This window comes from Spermophilus citellus (assembly GCF_964194105.1).
Source record: "Spermophilus citellus genome assembly, chromosome: 1".
Lineage (NCBI taxonomy): Eukaryota > Metazoa > Chordata > Mammalia > Rodentia > Sciuridae > Spermophilus > Spermophilus citellus.
Window position 1 is genome coordinate 173,034,318 of NC_138182.1, and position 20,420 is coordinate 173,054,737.

General features: G+C 40.4%; 1 protein-coding gene across 1 annotated transcript in view; it reads left to right on the forward strand.

Moving 5' to 3' along the window:
- The window catches only part of PRDM6 (PR/SET domain 6), a 101,419-nt gene that overhangs the window by 64,545 nt on the left and 16,454 nt on the right, over positions 1–20,420 (forward strand). Inside the window, exons 4-6 of the mRNA XM_081307414.1 lie at positions 5,199–5,326; positions 8,859–8,983; positions 19,785–20,127. Of these exons, the coding sequence (XP_081163540.1) occupies positions 5,199–5,326; positions 8,859–8,983; positions 19,785–20,127 (596 nt within the window). The remainder of the gene's footprint in view (positions 1–5,198; positions 5,327–8,858; positions 8,984–19,784; positions 20,128–20,420) is intronic.

Genomic DNA, 20,420 nt, shown 5'->3' on the forward strand with positions numbered 1-20,420 from the left:
GGAGGCCTCATCTACTGGAGGAAACCCTCTGATTTCCACACAGGCTCCCCTGGCTCACCACAGGACCTAGAGATGTCCCAGGAACTATCTCAGAGAGCAATGGTGGTGTTAATTGAGCTAGTGTGGTGCTTCTGCTACCTACTCATTCTTTAACCAAGGAAACTTTCTGGTTTTTATAGTGGAATTACATTCAAATCTTCGAGTGAAAAGGGATCCTTTGCTTTAAAGATTGTTGGAAGTCTGTGCTGGTAAAAATGGGGAGGTGGGAGAAACACTGCTCTCTCCTTCCCTGGAAAACTACAGAACTGAAGGCTTGGTCCCAGGGTCAGGTGAAGGCTCCTTGGCAATGCAGGAGTGACGAACAGTTCTTCCAGGCTGTTGCTTCAGTTTTCTGTGACAGTGCTCCCAGCTATAACAGACTGATTTTCGGTGGTACTTGTCATTCCTTTACAGCTGTGGTTATCAGTGTAAGAGCTTAATAAGGTCAAGCAGGTAAGTAAATACACATAGAAAGTGGCATATAAGAACAGGGAGCAGCAGGAACTATGGAGAACTGGAAAATCATATACCCAATCTAACCATGGAGCCTCCGCTTTCTCAGCTCAGTGCATGATGATGAGATTGGGGAATTCACCTTTTAATTTTTTAAGAGAAATCGGAAATCTAATTAGGAAAATTTTTAAAATATTTAAAACACTGTACAAGAAAAAGAAAGTGTCTATGACTTGAATTTAGCCTGAGAGCCACTCGTATGTAAATCTTGCTTTAGAGAAACTGTTCAGGTCACCAAGGTACACAAATTCTTATCATATGGAAGGTAGTTTCTTGCTATTAATGTTAAAATGAGCTCAAATCAGTTTCTGGCTTACATCTTATTATTATTATTATTATTAATGTGAGGGGTCAGCATTCATAAAAAAAAAAAAAAAGCTGTGGGCAAGCCACTCACAAGCTATTGTTGAAATACACAATGCCGGTGCATATCTCACTCTTGCTCTTTCATTTAAAGTAGAGTTTTGCTCCGGGAAAATATGATCATGGGAGAGTGTTTTCTGATATACAGGACTGTAATACAACGCCTTTCTAATGGTGGTTTCCAGTCAGTGCCACACATGATTTGTAATGAGTGAGCATTTGTGTGATCATTATTTAAACCACGTGTGTGGTGTCTTGATAGCTATTATTGGATTGAAAACTGTTAAAATCCCCTCAGAGGTAAGAATTACCTCTCCCCCTTACTTATCTTTCTACTCCCATTGATACAAGATAAAAGAGTACAGACCAGAAGCAGTAGTTTAAAATAGCAGCAACAGCAATCACAAAAGAAATCAGAGGCTGATAATGTAGTGATACATATTACAAATATTTTCCCAGGAGGATAACAAGTTTTTAACCTTGGGTAACATAGTGTCTCCATTTTAACAGTGCATATAAAACTGAAGTACAAAGAAATAAAGGGATAGATTTTCTTTTTGCTTATTATTTCTTTGACAAAAAAAAATCAGAATTCCCCCAAAAGATTTAAAATAAGCAGGAAAATATAAAAAATCATGTACAAAGTATTTCAACAGCCTTTTCAGTACCTATGTAAAATGTTTAAAAGGTAAGAAATTTTATTCATTCAAGTAGTGAGAACAAAGGTAAGAACATTACATTTAGACTAAGGAAAAGATTCATTCTGAAAAAGAAAACAGTTGAATGCAAGTTGTGGGGCATAGCTCAATGGTAGAGTACATGCTCAGCTTGTGCCAGGTACTATGTTCTATTCCCAGCACCATATTTATTAAAATATATGCTACTATAAAATATACTATAGTGTTACTTTATATATTTTGGAATTTTAATAAATTATATGATAATGTTCCTCACCTTGATTTTTCTCAATCAATATTATCTGTATCAACTGGATTTTTGTTTGTTTGTTTTTGTGGTGTTGGGGATCGAACCCAGGGGTTTGTGTATGCTGGATAAGTATTTTACCACCAAGCTAAATCCCCAACTCTCAATTGGGTCTTAATACAAGCAGGTCTAGTGCATTAATTTCGAATGTTTCATACAAATGCTTTTGAATGAATAAGACAACTTATTTATTCTTCTGATGATGAATATTTCTATTATTTCTAACTGTTTGCAATTACAATAATGCTGCTGTGAATGTCCTTGAACTTGCCTCCTTAAGCACATGCATCAGAGTTTCACTGGGGTAATTTTCTAGAAGTAAAATTCCTAAATTATAGGATATAAGCATTATCAAATTTAGATATTGTCAAAATGTTTTCCAATGTTTGTACCAATTTGTACTCTTTCCAGCAATGCTGGTCCAGACTTTCTAAAAAATATGTCAAATACATACATTCTATGGTTCTGAGGATTTTCCATTGCAGACTTTACCCCTACCCAGTGTCCTGTATGTTTTTTCTTCTCTTACCTCTGAAGGATCTTTTTTTTTCTTTTTTTTTAACATTCTTAGGAAAGTGGAGTACATATTTAAATGTTGTTGTTCATGTCCTTTCAGAATAAATGACACAATTTTCAGCAAAAGTTTGCTGAATTCAACTGTTTTCTTTTTCAGAATGAATCTTTTCCTTCATCTAAATGTAATGCTCTTACCTCCATTCTCACTACTTGAATGAAAAAAATTTCTGATTTTTTAAACATTTAACATAGATCCTGAAAAGACTGTTGAAATACTTTGTACGTGATTTTTGATATTTTCCTGCTCATTTTAAATCTTTTGAAAGATAATAAAAACAAAACAACTCTTGGTCTTGGCATTAGTTGATCTCCTTAAATTCCTTCTGTTTTTTGGCACTATCCAAAAGCTGCATCCAGAACGAATGACTTTCTTCAACTCTAGGTATGCAGTTACAAGATTTAAGTAGGTGCCTGGGAATTTTGTTAGTTTCATGAGAAACATTATAATATCAATATTAGCTGAAGCCAGGGAAACAAAACCTCCTGTCAGATTCTGCATCACATGACATTTACCAACAAATAGGCATTTACTTTTTCTTCAAGACAAGAAACAGTTTATATCAGGCAGGCAAAAACTGTGGGTTTCCTTACGGTCAAGATATACTTAGTTAAGGAGATTATTGCTGAAACAGAAGAAATACATTTACACTTATTTCAAAATGGGTGAGTGCATTGTTTTCAAGTAAGCTAATAAGTTAGGCCCCTCGACCTCTGAATGCTAGTAATACTTGCTATTGAGGACATCCACTAGAAGTACTGAAGAGGATGATGTGGTACTTTGAAAATGCTTCATATTACTGTCCACCGGTAGTCCCTTATAGAAGGTTTGTTTTTGGAAGAGAGTGAGTTAGGGATGGGGGTGGAGGAAGGTGGTCCTCAACATTTTCTATTCCATTAATGGTCAATAATTGGCATTAAGGGAACATTGTTCAATGTTGCATTAGCTGTCAACAGCAGGCTGAGTTGAGATTTTGAATGTTAAGTGACTTCCTAAAACACACACACATACACACACACACACACACACACACACACACACATCCCAAAACAACTACAGTGTAATCTAATCTAAGTGTGATGCCTGTCTTTAGGTTGCTCACATAGCAGATGTATCAACCACATAAATGTTTCTGTTCTCTGTCATTATCCACCAAGTTGGAATTTAAAGAAGTCATTAGCTTTACATGTAATATAATCCAGGAAGCTCTTCATTCTTCTCAGGCTAAACTGATTATCAGCTGTGTTCCCTCCAGTGTGTTTACAAAGCCATAACTTCTCAAATGATTGTCTTTATTAGATTAAGTTTGTTTTTTATTTGTGGGGGTTAGTGGAAAGGTTGGGGGCGAAGAAGAATGAGTTTAAGAAAAGCAGAAAAAAAATCCAAGTCTTTTAAAATGACAGGTGATAGTAAAAAACAAACAACAACAACAACAAAAAACTCCCCCCAAAACTGTCATCACTAAGCTGTGTGGCCCTCCAGAATAGAAGTACTATGCTATATTAATATGAATGACCACACTAAGTTTAGGGACTAAATGTAACCAGAAAGGCTCTTTGTGAGACTGACTCTCAGTGTGTATCTGGAAAAGCAAAGTGTGGAAGACAAAATAGCAAGGGTAAGAGACTTGATTTCCCAGGATGCTCTGGGGACACCTCAGTGGCTACTAGATGGTCCCATTGTTGATTTTATTTGAAAACACTCAGTTGTACCATGGTCTTCCAGAGCACTGTATCTCTAAGAAACTTTAACTGTACCTTGCTTTCCAGATGCCCTTAAGTCTGGGAATTCGTTCTAGAATTGCTATTGATAGGTAACTGTGTCATCTCTCACTACTCCAGACACCATGTCCCCTTAGATGCCCTGCATCTGAAGTGTTTTTTAGAAGGGGAGCTGTGGCTACTCCTCTGAGCTCTGAATCTGAGTGCTTGGTTAGCTAGTTGTTTTGCAAAAGACTTTTTGTCCTTGCTTATTGCGTGATTTGAAATGGATTTCATTTTCTTGTATGTTATCTTGAGAGAAAATCTGCTTGAGTTGACCTACGGCAATGATTATGAGAGATGAAGAAATTTAAAATCCATAGGAAACAGCTATTTTTTTTCATTGCCTTTTTTGAGAGACTCCCTTTTTTGATGACTCCTGTCCTAATAGTGTCAGGTCTTGACAGCTGAAGTCCCATGTCTACTGTGAGGTGAGGGTCCCTTTATTTCATCAGAACCAGAATCCGTTTGAGCAGTTCTTCACAGCTCCATAACTCTCCAACTGCCTTCTGCGGGGTGTCACCCAGCTTGTTGGACAGACAACGATTGCCTCCCAAATGCCTTTAAACAGTTACATGTTTAAGACTGGGGCCTTTTATGTGGATGTCCAACCATGTCAGTGTGGCCTCTTCTTTCAGCTTGCTTTGTTTATCCGGCAGCTCATTACTTAAGACTAGCCTGTCAAAATAGGTTAAATATTTCTTTGGGAAATATGGCCACATCCTTGAGATACCCCAAATCTGTTTAATACAGGGAAGATTGGCTTGATAAGAGAAACATGATCGACTTGCATCACCAAAAAATATTTTCCTGTTATTCCGGTTGTTTTCACAAGCATCAATAAGCACTAGCAAACCTGAGGGCAATAAATTTCTGCAGCTGACACATAAAGACATCAAGGGAAGCAGGGAAAATGATTGCTGATGATTCGTTCTAACTACTTGACCTTCTGACCTCTTCTCTAGATATATGATCAAGATGGGACACTACAGCACTTTATTGATGGTGGGGAACCTAGTAAGTCGAGCTGGATGAGGTATATCCGATGTGCAAGGCACTGCGGAGAACAGAATCTAACAGTAGTTCAGTACAGGTAAAGTATATCTTGATTTACCACTTACAGACCTGAAGCCCTATGGCTTGCATATGTAAATTCAGGCTTGCTGCTAGTGGTTGAAAAAATCCTATAGAACTCTGCACAGATTGATAGAGGTTTTTTTTTGTTTTTTTTTGTTTTTTGTTTTTGGTTAGTTTTCTGAAGCCTCCTTATAAAGGGATTAGTGAGTGAATGGCCTCTTACACTCTATGAACATGCCAGAGTTACTTCCACATTATTACTCGAACTTCCACAAAAGCCTGATTGAGTCCTGCAAAGCCACTGACTTGGGATGGCTCCCCCAGCAGATGGGTATCCACATATCAGTAGGAGTTCAGAAACTCAGTCCCATACCCCTGGCTTTCAGCTCCTCAGGGTAGCTCCCAGGAAGGACAGCTTCATTTGCATAAAGGCATGGGAATCTAGGAACTCTCAACCTTCCCAGGATGGTCCTTCTGAAACCTGCTGTGCTCTGCAACAATGACTGAGCCAGGGTAACCTCTCCTGCTCCTTCAAAGAGTGCCAGAACATTTGGGTTTGGTCCTTTGGTGACACTGGATATGTTTCCAAAGATGAATTAGTTTCAAAGTGTAGAAGAGCCCCTATCTCCCAGCTCAATGAGGGGCGAAGGCAAAGGGGAGCCATCTCCCTTTCCCCACAGGAAGTCACATAAGGAGGCCTCTGGGGAGCTGAGAAGCAAGGTGGATTCTCAGGATGTTAAGCCACCTCAGTGCACCTGCTGAGCAAGCATTTCCACTTACTGCCTGAGAAGGCTGGAGTGGAGACAAGAGGTCAAAAACAAATTAAAAAGAAAAAAAAAAAAAAAACACCACTAAGCCTTTTTTTTTTCTCAAAATCCCTCGAAAACATGTGCCACATAAATATATGAGCTCAGTTATAAACAGCCGTGTTCTCTTTAGAATCAGAAGCAACTGTTTAGCTTTATTAGGCACCACAGACACATCAAAGCCAAGGGCCCTGTGCTTGACAACTTGGAGTCCTGCCTATGGCTATTTATTTTTCTGCCTTTTTTTTTTTAATGAAGTGGGGTTTTTTTTGTGTTGTTGTTGTTGTTGTTTTTGATTTGTTTTGTTTTGTTTTTTAACCTTTCTTCGCCTTATAGCTTAAAAGGCTGCACAAATCTGGCTTTGCTCTCTAAAGGTCTCCAGTTCAAAAGGAGAAAATTGGGGCACCATCTGACTCATTGCCTTGGTTTCCTATGCAGTTTTATTTTATTAAATAATGGTTTAAACGAAATAGTGCAAGACGGTATTTGGTTACACTGCTGTCTACAGTCCTAACCCACCTTTATTGTCATGAAGTTTTCCCAAAACTCCGAGCTAGAAAATTAGTCAAGATTGTTCTTGTCTAGCCGTCAAAAGATAGTTTGGCTGGTTCTTGTAATGGGTACCCAGGGAGCTCTTGAGACAAAATCTGAATTTGGGGGAAAAAAAACATGCTTAAGAGGAAGGGGGGGCACGAGTAAGTCATTACCTATCTGTCAATATTAAGTGGATTTTACAACTCCCCTTTCATGACGGCGCTTTAACTACGGGCTCTCTCGGCTGATCTGTTTTCGATTACTTCAGATCTTTATAAAATGAACTACAAAAACACAATTTTAAAAACTGGCATCCATCACCAGTGGCCACGTCCAAAAGTAAGAAAATAGAAAAGTTGGACCCTGAAGAGCCAGTCTAATTTTTATTGTACGTGAATGTCCTCTTCACAAAAAGTCAGCTGGTTTAAATTCATTCTGTTATGATTTGTAATATCTAAATGGAATTTTCTTCAAAGCGCCCTTGATTGATTGACCCTTAGCTGAACGTTTTGTTTTTATTTTGAGGCTGACAATAATGTTTGTTGGCATGTGTTCTGCTTCAACTGCGTTGGGACGCCATGAAGCTATCTTTATGAGTCATCCAACCACAATACTAAATACATGTCAGCAAAGGAAATATTATCTGAAAAGGGAAAAATCCCTTTGATGTGCTTCAACATGCAGAGATTTCTGCGAGTTTTGGAAGCTCTGCCCGCTTGTAAGGAACGGTGTACGCTTACACATTCCCCCCCCCCCCCCTTTCGGCCTACTCCATGCCTCAGAAGACCACCCATTGCTCAAAAACAGTCCTGCTCTTTCAGCGGCAAAGTGTGTCATTTGGTTTTAGCACATTCATTTGCCGGGCGCTGTGTTTATATTAAGAGAAGCCAAACCGAGAGATGAAATGTTACAAGGGTGAAGTACAAAGTAGACTCAATTTTTCTCAAGTTAGGAGATGCCAGTGATTTATAGCTCGCTCCAATTTTGATTTTTTTTTTATGTAGCAGTGGAAAGAATTAATAAAATGCACAGCTCTAGAGATGCAGAGGGAGGGAGGGTTGGTGAGGACCGGACAACCGGCTGGAGTTTTTGTCAGATATTCATAGAATGTTGGGAAAAAACATTCTGCTTAGCTAGCAGTGCCCTCGTGAGACAGAATGGCAGCAAGTAAGGAAAATAACAAGATAAATGAAATTTTTGCAGCTGCAAGTAAAATATTGAGAATCTGCACTTTTTTATTGATCTTTATGATCCTATTGCCAAGAGCCACTTTGTGGTGACAAAATATGTTGACAAGTGCATATCTCACTGCCATGAAAAATGTGGAGAAGGATTCTCCTTATGTCTGCAGTGTTGTACAAGGAACAAATTGCCCTGCTATAGCCAATTCCTCACAGAAAGGCGAAATTTAAGGCCCACCAACCCCAAACACTTTTATCTGGAACTTGAGGCTCATATTTGTAACCATTCCTCATTGAGAAAACCAGTCACGATCTCCTCATTTTTTTTTTTAATCTGTAGATTTTTCTTTACGGTATCAAAGCTGAGATAAAAAATGTTTATTTCTTGGTACCTTCACTGTATCATTTCAGAGTGTAATCTTTCAGCCAGCGTAAAGTGCTCCTCTTGTATTTATTGAATTTCTATCCATTTCACATAAGAGAGTTTTTTTTTCCCTCTTCTCCTGTATCCAACTTCATAAAAAAAAAAAGGCAGTGGAGAGGATTTTTATTTCTCTTAGTCCTTATATCACAAAGCTGTTCATTTTTATTACAAATTTGGGAACTCCCAATGCCCGGTTGCCAGAATACACTTACTGCTTTTCCTTCAAATAAGAGATCAATAGTATTAATTTATATATGAGGTTGAGGCACCACTGTCTTTGCAGTTTGCCAAGAGAGAATTTTCTCATTAGCGTGAGATGGAATTTGTTTTAAATGAACTTTGCCTTTCTGCCATCTCCTGGGCCAAATATCTATCTCTTCAAGACCCTCTATGGAGGCACACGGTGGAAATAAACTCTATGCTGTTTATCATACTGAGTTACAGGCTCTGATTGATTGCTGGGGACGATATGGTGGGTGTAGATTTATTACAAACAAACTGTTTAGGTGGAGCTGGGCAGAAAGTTCTCGGGGCAATAAAAATGTGGCGGGGGCACATGAGTCCTACGTATTACTAAGCTGGGTTTTCTTTTGTTTTGAATAGGTCGAATATATTCTACCGAGCCTGTATAGATATCCCTAGGGGCACCGAGCTTCTGGTGTGGTACAATGACAGCTATACGTCTTTCTTTGGGATCCCCTTACAATGCATTGCCCAGGATGAAAACTGTAAGAATTTATTTTAGCTCTGAATTCACGTCTTAAAAATACCTAGTTCAAAGCTAACTTTTTAAGAGTGTTTTTTTTTTTAAAAAAAACAAAAACTTCTGAAACATGGTTCACTGTGATACCTGATGCAAACCTGCAAAACTTGTGTTCATGCTATGGTTTTCTTTATCCTGTATGATGTTTGCTTTTTGGTAGGGCATCTTAACCCATGCCAGCCAGTTTTTCTTTGCCTGTGCACAATTTCAAAGCCTTTGCCAGAGTTTTAAATAATTGCTGACAGCAAAGTGAAGCCAGCTGGTATTCACTAAGTGCCTACTATTATGTGTCTGGTTCTGTGCTTGCCACCTGGGGTTATAAGAGCAGCGTAAGATACAGCTTCTGCTCTGAAAGGATGCAAAGTCTTGTTGGACCCATGATCTCTGCACAAATGAAATAATGAGAAAACAATGCTGTTTAATGAGGAGTAGTACCCCTGAAGTCATTGGCTGGGTGTGCTTCCTTCTAAGTAGTCATTAGAATGATAGTAAAAATCATAGATAGGTGATGGTGGAATTTGTGTCTTTTTAAATTCTTTGTCCAAAACCATGTTAAGAATGTAATTTTCTTTTATCTTTGTTACCATGCCAACCATTATCTTTAAGGGAATAATCTAACATTTAAACATAGGTGAACTTGAAGCAGCTTTCACTAAGACTTTGTATTTTTGTTTTACAAGTCTGTGGAAAACATTTCAATACTGATGTGATTCAGTGAGAAACACTGGTTTCAGTGATGTTGTGTTTTCTTGTCACTAAATTGACTGATCTTTGAACTGATAATTTGAGATTATGCTTCAAAAAAGAACAGAGACAACAGATCTATCTGTTAATGAATAGGAAACTTCATTTTGAAAAAAAGTGTTATTCTCCTTTTTCCTTCTCCCTGACTCTCTCAGTCACACATGCACACACACTAACTCTAATAAAACATACTCATATTACTATTGGTCAAAATGCTGATTATCAGATATTTCTTTCTCATGTTGTCTTTAATTTCTTTGTAAAAAAAAAAGTAAAGTCCTCAAAAAGCCTATTACTATCAACTTTATTTTTCTATTTTACCCTAACCCCAAACCAATCCCAAATCAAAAAAAAATAAATCTTTGGACATATAGCACATTCCTCTCACCAAATTTCCATTGGAAAGTTTCTTTTCTGCAGTGATACTCCTATTTGAGGGAGTGCCTGTTTTCATAGGAGAAAATCTCGGTATTGGACACGAGTGTGCGGTTGGTGCTAGAGGCAGATAGGGACATGGAGGCCACTGTGCTCTGCTGTCTTTCCCAGAACAGCTCCATGCCTGTCTCCCCTGAAACTAGATCCAGGGCCATGCATGTAACAGCTCCAGTATCAGCCCCTGATCGGCTGACAGGGACTTGTCTGTATGTGGAAGCTTAACATAATCTCACCTCCTAAAGTGTGGAGTTTAATCCAAAAGGTTTTTAGAAATCCTGTGAAGCCCCTTATTCCCCCTTTAACACACCTGCTATAGACTCTGAAGACATTGGGCTGTATGTGTACTGCAGAATATTTGGGAGTAACCATGTCAAAGCCTCGAGTCCTAAAGTGTATAATCCAGTCTCAACATTCTTTCATCCATTCTTTATTCAGGTATTTATTGAACACTTACCATGAGCCAGTGTTTTATATCTATTATAAATGAAGGAGGGGGACAAACAGACAAGAAGTCCTGCCTTAATGGAACTCATATTCTACCAGAGGGAGGGAATCCAGAAATATGTAAATAAATAGTTGGTCATATGGTGATGTGTAGTAGAGCTAATACAACAGAAAAGGGTAAGTGGAGCCAGGAGTTGGGGGTTGCAGGTACTGGGAATGACTGGGGAAGGCCCCAAAGGGAGGTTGCCTTTGGGCAAAGACTTAAGACTTAAAGGCTGCAAGATGAGAGGTGCATCACAGATGTTGGCATGGGCATGGCAGAGTGAGCGAGCAGGAGTAGGTAACTCATGTACAGGGGCATAGGTCTGGTCAGGCCCTTGGGGCCACTGTCAGTACCCTGACTTTCACTCTGTGAGAGCCAGCCTGGAGCTGGTATGGAATTTCCAGCAGGAAAGTGAGATGATCTGACTGAAGTTTTAACAGGATTATTCTCTCTCCTGAGTGGGAGTAGACAGGAGCCGTGAGAGAGAGAGAGAGCAAGGAATCCAGTTAGAATCTCTTGCAGGAACCCAGGGGAGAGATGACGGTGGTTTGGACCAGCATGGAAGTGGTGGAGGTGGTGAGAAGAAGCTGGATTCTGAACATATTTTGAAAGTAAAGCCAATAGCCTTTTCTGACATGTTAGATGCTATGAAAAAGAGGAGTTGAGATGATCCTGAGGTTTTGGTCTGAGGAACTGGAAAGGCAGCATGACCGTTTACTGAATTCTGAGACAGAAAGGGAAACCATGGAATGACTGCTTAGGGATTGCCTTTCTCGTCTTTGACGTGCGTCTCTGAAGCAGGAGCCCCACATTCACTTTACCAGGCTGTTACAGGGTGGGGGAGATAGAGGGGTCAGTTGGAGAATTTGGGGGGTTTGTCTGCAGTTCACTGCCACCCGACAACAGGTGTGGCTGAGAGTTTGTGGTCTCCAATTTGGGGCTGTTGAAAATGTGCCATTGAAAATGTATTTACTGGAAACATCATATTGTTTGTTCTTCAGTTTGTGTGTCTCCTGTGGTCCCATAGTGTGAAGCATTCTTGGGGTTGATGATTAGAATATTGAATAAAGTCTACCAGCGCCTATGTTGTATCATTGAGCCCTTGAAATCCTTGAAAGAAAAATCACAAAGCCATAGCAGTTTGAAGTACTGAGGATTCAGTAGGAAAACTGAGCAGCTCTCCTAAGTTCAGTTCAGAGTCCTAAGTAAGGGTTAAGGGAAGTTTAAAGGGGATTAAGTCATGGATAAAAGGCTCAACAGTGACAATACCTCTTTCCCCGAGGGTATTATAGGAATTTTATTTCAGTTCCTGTCTCAAAGTCATATATCTGTCATGTGATTGGCCACCCAAGAAACCTGCAGAAGGCTTCATCAGATAGTGTGGGAGAGATATACGGCTTTAACTCTAAGATAGATTCCCATTCCATATGATTCACTGAGAGACCTGGGAATGCTTTATTATAATCAGGGTTCCTTATTCTGTGCCGAGAAAAATACTCTGTATGATTTAAAAGCACAAATGTGTGAAAGGGCATGGACAGAGAATTTAACAGATAGCCTTCCATAGCCTTGAGTACTTTAAATCCTCTCAACTGGATTAGCAATTCTAGGACCATTTTTATCCCACAAGCTAGCCCCCAAATAAATTAGTTACCTTAAAAGAAGCTTCTTGAGATCAAAGACCAATTGGTTAAAATGCCCCCAGAGAGCCTCCTTATGTTGCCATGCATACAATAAACAATTAAGACATGCTCACTGGATAAATATGAAGAATTTCTATTGCCATTATTAGAAGAGATTAAAGCTTCGGCCAGATCTTTCCTTGTTCATGAAATTGACCCCTCGACCAAGACATTCAAGGACTACATGATTTTACTTAGCAAATAATACTTATTAAGCACTTTCTTCTATAAAAATATCATTTTCTTCCCATGGTTCTTTCAACATTGAAAGCACACATTTCCCGTTGAGCGTGTGCAGGGGGCTCAGGCTGGGGTAAGTGCCCCCCCTTGGTCAGCGGCCTGCAGCAGTGGGGCGCGCTGGGCATACTTGCTGTCCGACAAGCCAGTGAAAGCCGCCTGCACTCGGAGAGAAGTCAGGGTTTCACACAGGCATTTGGAAGCAATTCCTATGTTATTTTCTTTTTCAAGAATCACAGTTATACATGTAATAGAGCTCCAAAGAGAGAGCCCCTCCATCCACTGTGGGCCTTTCAAAAGAGCCTGAAGGAACGCGGGTGCCGACAGATCGCATCCGCAAGAAGGAACAAAGTTCCCCCAAAGCTTCCAGTGGGGGATTAGCTCCTGCAGAGTGTAAAGACCATGGTGCATTCATATTCATTTCAGAGGAAATTAAAAAAAATCCTGGGAATAAATGTTAAACAAGTCTTCCTGCTGCTTTTTCTGTCTCGGCATATGAAGCTGAGGTTGCAGAATGTGAAACTCAATGGCAACGGGGGAGTTGCGCTGGGTTAGACCCTGCCTCAGGGAGGCCTGCCTGTTTCTTTTGATTTGAAAGAAGAGAAAATAAAAAGGGGCACCTCTGCACAGTGCCTCTCATCCCCACCATCCCACCAACAACAGGAAACCAGGCCCAGAGTAAAGAAGGCCCCACTCAAGCAGTACTCATCCTGACCTTTAGTTCAATCCAACAGGACTGTCCAATAGGAATGTTCCTAGGCAAGGGCCCAAGGGAAGCATCGTGATGGTGTGCAAAAACTAAGGCCTGTCCTGAGTTGAGAAGGATAGAAGGTGCATTAAGTAGACAACTTTAATATAAGACACCATACAGTTTCTGCATTAGGTGGCCACAGCACTGAGCCTGAGCTGGGGGGGTTAGGCTGAGGATGAATGGGAAGAGCCAGAGTTCCAAGCCTGTGTACAGAGGGAGGCTGGGATTGGGTTCCTTATATAAGTCCAGGAATGGGAAGGTTCTTCTTCTGTCCCTCAATAGGGACTAGAAAAATGCTGCCCTTAAGCCTAAGGGTCAGGCAACTGTCATCCATGGGTGAAAACAAACTCTGAAAACTAGCTGTAGTTAGCTGTAGAATGGCACGGGGCTTGACTTTACACTATCTGCCAGATATGGAACCCCCGGACCAAGAAACCAATATAAAAGTTGGTCTAGAGCTAGAGAAACCTTGAAGTTTCTAGAAAAAACAATGGAGAAATGGAATGCCTCTGTATCTGCGTGGGACTCCAACAGAAGGCAGCAATCTACCTTCTGGGAAAGCCACTGTCATGAGAGATCTGACTGTGGGGTGCTGTAGGATGCAATGGCACTGCTTCTCTCCCAGCCTCATTGCAGGAGTGAGGTACACTCACTCCCCCAGTTCATGGTGTGTAGGAAGGTGACCTTTCTCATATGAACTTGTCTTCAGGAATTAACGTCAGCATAAGAAAACCACCATCTTTGTACACCCTGCCCAAGCCAGTCAACATTGGTCAGTGTGAGATATAAAAGACTGGTTCTATTTCCTCAAAGCAGGACAGCTTTGAAGGACAGTCCCAGCTCCAGAGTTGTTAAAATCCTCCCTGGCCCAATCCCACTCACCTCATTCCCCAACAGGTGTTGATGCTGAGAGCACTCTCCCCAGGGAACCTCCTGCACTCAGCTCCAGATTTCCATTCCAGAGTCTATTTTGCAGGGAAGCCGACTTAACACAGGTACTCCCAGATTTGCATTTTCAATCCAGACCTCTATACTGAGCTACAGCGTCCTATCCAGCCATCTCCTTAACATCTCCACTTCCATGTTTCATGTCTCAAACTAAACATAGTACAACAGAAACCATGGTATTCACTTCTACTGACTGCCTCTCCCCCAGTTCAACTGTCCCATTCATCCAGTTGCTTTTTCTAGAAACCTGGACACCTCACTATTGCTTGGTCTTCTATCACCAAATCCCAATGATTGTGTATTCTTCATGCTTTTCTTCTCTATCTCTACTGCCGCCACCCTGATCTGCATCACTGTCTGCTCTGGCCTGGACCTCTTTAGTATCACAGCAGCCAGAGTGAAGTTTCATTGATTAGCTTATTTTGTTTCAGTTTATCCATTTGTTTTTCTACCAGGGTTGTTCAATCCTGTAGATCAAAGTCCAGAATGTACCATGGACATGCAAGTCTTCTTGCAAGAGACAATCGGTGGCCTTGACAGGTTCTTAGCTCTTTTTTTTTTTTCAGAGATAATTTTTGTCCATTCAGACATCTAAGCATATTTTCCCTTTCTTTTCTCTGGTTCTCACCCCCTCACACACACACTTTTATATACAAACAGTAACATGCTGTATACATTGTTCTGAAGCTTACTTTTTCATTTATCAGCATAGAAAGCATAAATCTGATGTTTTCACATCCTTAGCTCAAAACTAGTTTCCAGCTTGCTATGACTCTTATGCTGAATACTCAGTTCTTTAATATGGTATCCTTTGGGCCTCCATGGAGTCTCCAAAAACGTAGTGTTATATAAATTAGAATCCAAAGATCTTTAGCATGCCCGCTGTATTCAGTTGGCTATAGATGTTATTCCTCCTGTTTTGTGAGCTGCCTCCGACCACCCCATGTCTTGTTTCCATTCTCTGTTCAACTTCCACAGACACGGGAGATCGGGCTGGCTTCATCTCCAGCCCCAGCTGCAGCCCCATCTCCTCTTCCCTCTCTGGCCACATTGTTCTTCTTTCAGTTCCTTCAGGGCCCTGGGCTCCCTCCCCCTCAGCATGGCTCTGTGGCAAATCTGCTAGTGTTCTTTCTCTTGTATTGCTTCCCCTCCTCCCATCTCCCTGACACCTGGGCACCTGTCAGGACTCAGATTCCCTCATACCCTAAGTTTAGCCTTCTCTCATATATGATTTCCTGGCACTCCTTTCTTTCTTAGAGCACTTTTCACACTTGTGGTAACTGTATTTTGTCAACTCTAAAATTCACGTGTTTCATGTTTTCATCTTTCTGAAACTGGCAGGTATCTTGCCAATGAATGGTGACTTACAGTTCTAATGGTGTAATTAATGGAATTTTAGATTTGATGAAATTGAGTTTGTCTGTTTAATATCTGTCTCTCCCACTAGTGTTTCAGTGCCAGGAGGGCAGGGACTGAGAACCCTCCTGCCCCCATCCTCCACACCTACGACCATGTGAGGCATGTAATAGATGCTCAATGCTCTCCCAATGTCTTTGCTGTCCATATTTGATGAGTTCATGCTTTTCCTTGGCTGTATCCTTCAAGGATTTGTATTCTCTTTCTTCATCTTTGTCTTTATAGGGTGAAGAGATTTACTAGCTCAGTATCACTTCATGCACAGGCCTCTTCATCTTTTCATGTTTGTTACCATCTCTGGCCTTTGTCCATATCGTCTTTCTTGAGTTTGGGAGTTTTCTGGTTGATTCCTGTTCCCTTTTTGATAATTTTCTGAATCTGGTTAATACTTTGGATTTGTCACTACCAGAGAGGTGATATTTAGGAAGGATGATCTGTATCTTCTGAAAAGTTTTGCTTTCTTTTATTTTTTTAAGCAAAACAAAAATCATTTTAGACTTACAGCATCTTGTGGAAGTGTGCAGAAACTCTATAGGACAGCTTAGGGATCAAATATGGCTGTTTTTCTAAAAATTATTCATTCTTATTATTACTTCTAAAAAAATTATATATTTGGTAGGACTGAATTTATTCATAAGTAAAGTGCCATGCTCAAAGAGGAACACAGGGTGCAAGTATTGCTGCCTATCGCTGGAAGGCATTTTATACTTGTTATGGGGTGTTCTAGAAAAGAAAATGATAAAATGGAGAATAATTTTACTCCAACCATCCTCATTTCTTATTGTCTAAATGCTATTTACTGTATATCATTAACTCAGATCCCATAAACCCCAATTATTACACAAACTTTTAAATACATAAATCTTTCTTTATTACCATTTGACACTGTTCATTAAATTTATAAAAATCATTGGCCCACAACCTCTTTTGTTTCTGTATAAATATTATGTGATCTTAGCAATTTAAAAAAATTAACAGATTAGGTTACTTTCTAGAAGCATAAGTGGGTAGCCAGAATCTATCATCTATACTTTTTACTCTTTGAATTACTTTCCCCAAAGGCAATATATTCCTCTTTCCAACAGTGAAGCTTCTAGCCAGTTTTGCCTGCTCTCTGGCATGTTGATGACATCTTTATTCTGCTGTCTTCCCCTGTGCATTCCTTCCTGCTAGTCAGAAATTTCCTGGCCTGCAAAAACTTAGTGTCGCCTGAAGATTTGTGGGTTTCCCTGTGCTTTGCCCCTTCCAGATCACTTATGAAAGGGCTAAACAATATGGGTTCCACCCTGATCTCTGACAATGCTGCTGTTTTTATTTATTTATTTTTATTAAAAACAGGCCCAAACATGGCAAAACATTCCTCCTTATCTTTCAGCGCCTATTTTAAAAGTAACAATCTGTGTGCAATAAAGATTCTTAAAAGTCCAAGAAATGTCCACAATTCCATATTGATAATAAATTTTTTGCCTCAGAGGGCCAAATGATAAATATTTATATTTAAAATATAGGCATATACACAAAAATACATATATAGGAATATTTAGCTGTACATATAACTTTTATGTTCATATTACATATGACTTGATATGTTTGATACACACACACACACACACACACACACACACACACACACACACTTTACTACCTGTAAAACATTCTTTGTATTCTTGAACACAGCTAATAAGCAGATGATACAGATGTGTTGTCAGAAACAAAATTCCCTGGAAGTCAGGAAGCTAAAAACTTCCAGCCTTCATGTATCCCTGAGTGTGTGATTCTGAGCAAATTAACAGACATTCTTGAGATTCAGTTTTTGTCATTTGTAATGAGAAAGGACAGGATTAGAACAGTGATTCTCTGATTTCATTTGAGAATCATCTGGGGAACTTTTAAAAATGTAGATGCTTAGGCTCTATTGAGAGACTGATTTAAGTTTTTAAAATACTCCCGTGTGAGTCTAATGAGCAGTATCCAGGGTCAAGAACTGCAGGTTCTACCTACTCCAGATGTTTCCAAGTGTGCAAGTCTCTTCTTTATTTTCCTTCCTAAGACAAGATGGGCTGAGCTGAGAACCTTGTAGACAAGGGCTGTTCCTTCTTTTGGATTCATTGAGCACACATGATTCTGCAGAATGCTCTGAGATAAAGAATCCTGAGGCAGCACACCCACCCCTCTCTGTCCCCACATTCTGCATCTGCCTGCCCCATCAAGCACAGAGCCTCCCAGTGGTCACAGTCCTCCACTGTTCTCTTTTTATGGTTGAAGATGTTGAGTCTTCATGATTTAGGAAGCTCAGCCATTGTCTGGGTTGGGCAGAATGAGAACTCTCTGTTGATGTTTTCTTCCATGAGAACCTGAGCCAGTGGCCAATGGACGAAGTTTTACATGGTTTTATGACTTGACATCACCAACCTTTTTGCCAATCATCCTTAAAAAAATTTTTGGTCTCTAATTCTATTCTTTTGACCACCCTATAACCTTTAATCTCTTAACCCTGAAGTGACAAAAAGTACATTATTTGAGATGGTAGTTACTTTTAAAAAATAATAATCTGTTGTGTAGGTTCTAATCACCTTGGGACCTATGGATTGATCAGTGAATACTTGATAAATATTACAATTTTTAGAAAAGAATAATACATTTAAAGTATATTAGATCCCCTCATCAAAAATATTTCTTATTTCTAGTTCTTCCTCCATTTCCACTGCCACTACCCTACCCATTCCCTTCATTCTAGCCTCTTCTTCTATTATAAGGAGAATGGCTACTATAGCTGTCAGGCTCTGTTATGTGTGCTCTCATTATCACACTTAATCCTCATAAGGAGAGGCTGAAAGATGAGGAACCAGAGCTCCTGGAGCTCCATAGCTATTGAGTGTCAACCATAGGTCAAGCTCTTTAAATGCCATTTATGCACTGTCTCGTTTGGTCTTTAAAGTGGCCATTTTACATTCTACCAAGGACTAAATTGTGGATTTTGATGTTCCATACTTACAGTCACTGGCTGGTAAATAGCAGAGTTAAAATCTAGGCCATCTTAACCACTAAGCTATGCTGCTATTATTTTTAGGATTATTACTACCACAGTTCTCATTTTAAAGAAGGGCAAATTGGGGCACAGGGTCCTTGAATAACTTGCCTGAGATCACCAGGCTAATAGAAGGCAGAGTCATCATTTGACCGTGGGTTTTCTGATTCCAAAGCCCAAGCACCTCTGTTGCCTCCCATTCTCTGTATTCGCCTGTCAATCATTGCCTCTCTCAGGCCCTCCTTGAACAGAGTTGTTTTTTTTTTTTTTTCTCGTTATTCATCTGCCCAGAAGCAACCTATGTCTATTTCTTCTGCCTAAAGTTTATATTTCTTTAATTATTTATTTGGACTTCCAAGGCCTTTTGGGTTCTGTTCACCCCTCCCTGTTTCTTGCCCCCCCCCCCAACACTTATTCCCACAGTGTCCAGAAATCTGTGTCTGTTAGGTCAGCCTGTCTCTATCGCTAGTCCATCAGCATGCTAGACCTCTCCTGTCTTCAAGTATCTTTCATCTTCTTTGCTTTATCTCTTCAACCAGCTTTTCCTGAATACCTGTTCTGGGCTGACATACTTCACCTACTCCAGCCAAATCCACCCTCTCAGTACAGCTCAAGGCACTCCCTCCAGGCAGCCCTGTGCTCAGTTCCTCTTCTTTGCTGTGCCTCCCAGTTAACTGCCAGGAAACAGGGTGCAGGTGGAGCCTCCTAATGGAGTCTTAGCTGTCTCAAGTCATAAGTGAACTCTGAAAGCAAAGACTGTGTTAAGAACTATTCTGAACTTATGGTAGTTGCTCAACAAACAGGCAATAGATGAGCTATTAATTTGTGATTATAATGTTTCCCCCCTCAATTGTCTGTTACTATGTTGATTTTTTTTGGGGGGGGAAACCCACAAAATTCTAAATTAAATTTTAAAATGCCAATTTTAACATTTAAATTCTAAAATGTCCATTTATACAACTTTTTCAAGTATGTGTTATTGTGTTTATTTTAAGGGCTAGTAAAACTGATCTTCTAAAACTATTGCTGTTCTCCCAGTAAACGTCCCTTCAACTGTAATGGAAGCCATGTGCCGACAAGACACCCTGCAGCCCTTCAACAAGAGCAGCAAACTCTCCCCCGCCACCCAGCAGCGCTCCGTGGTATTCCCACAGACTCCGTGCAGCAGGAACTTCTCCCTCCTGGATAAGTCTGGGCCCATTGAATCAGGATTTAACCAAATCAACGTGAAAAACCAGCGGGTCCTCGCCAGCCCGACTTCCACGAGCCAGCTCCACTCGGAGTTCAGTGACTGGCATCTCTGGAAATGCGGGCAGTGCTTTAAGACTTTCACGCAGCGGATCCTCCTACAGATGCACGTGTGCACGCAGAACCCAGACAGGTAACCCTGACTCCCACTGCTCATGCTGTGTTTGCTTAGTGAGACCCGCTGCTTGCCTTGCTGCCAGATACCAGTCACCGCCTCCCGCCACACCTTGGGGGGAAACCCTGTGCTAAAAGGTGCCTGCATTCAGGAAGGCTGGAGAGTAATGTTAAGCCACTGCTTGCCTCTCTGGTTTATATGGGTTGAACAGACAGGTTGGTGGCTGCAGAGAGAAATCTGCACTTACTATCCAAACAGTTCTGTCCAAGTTTAAAAGGGAGCAAAATACAAGGAACATTTATGAATATCAT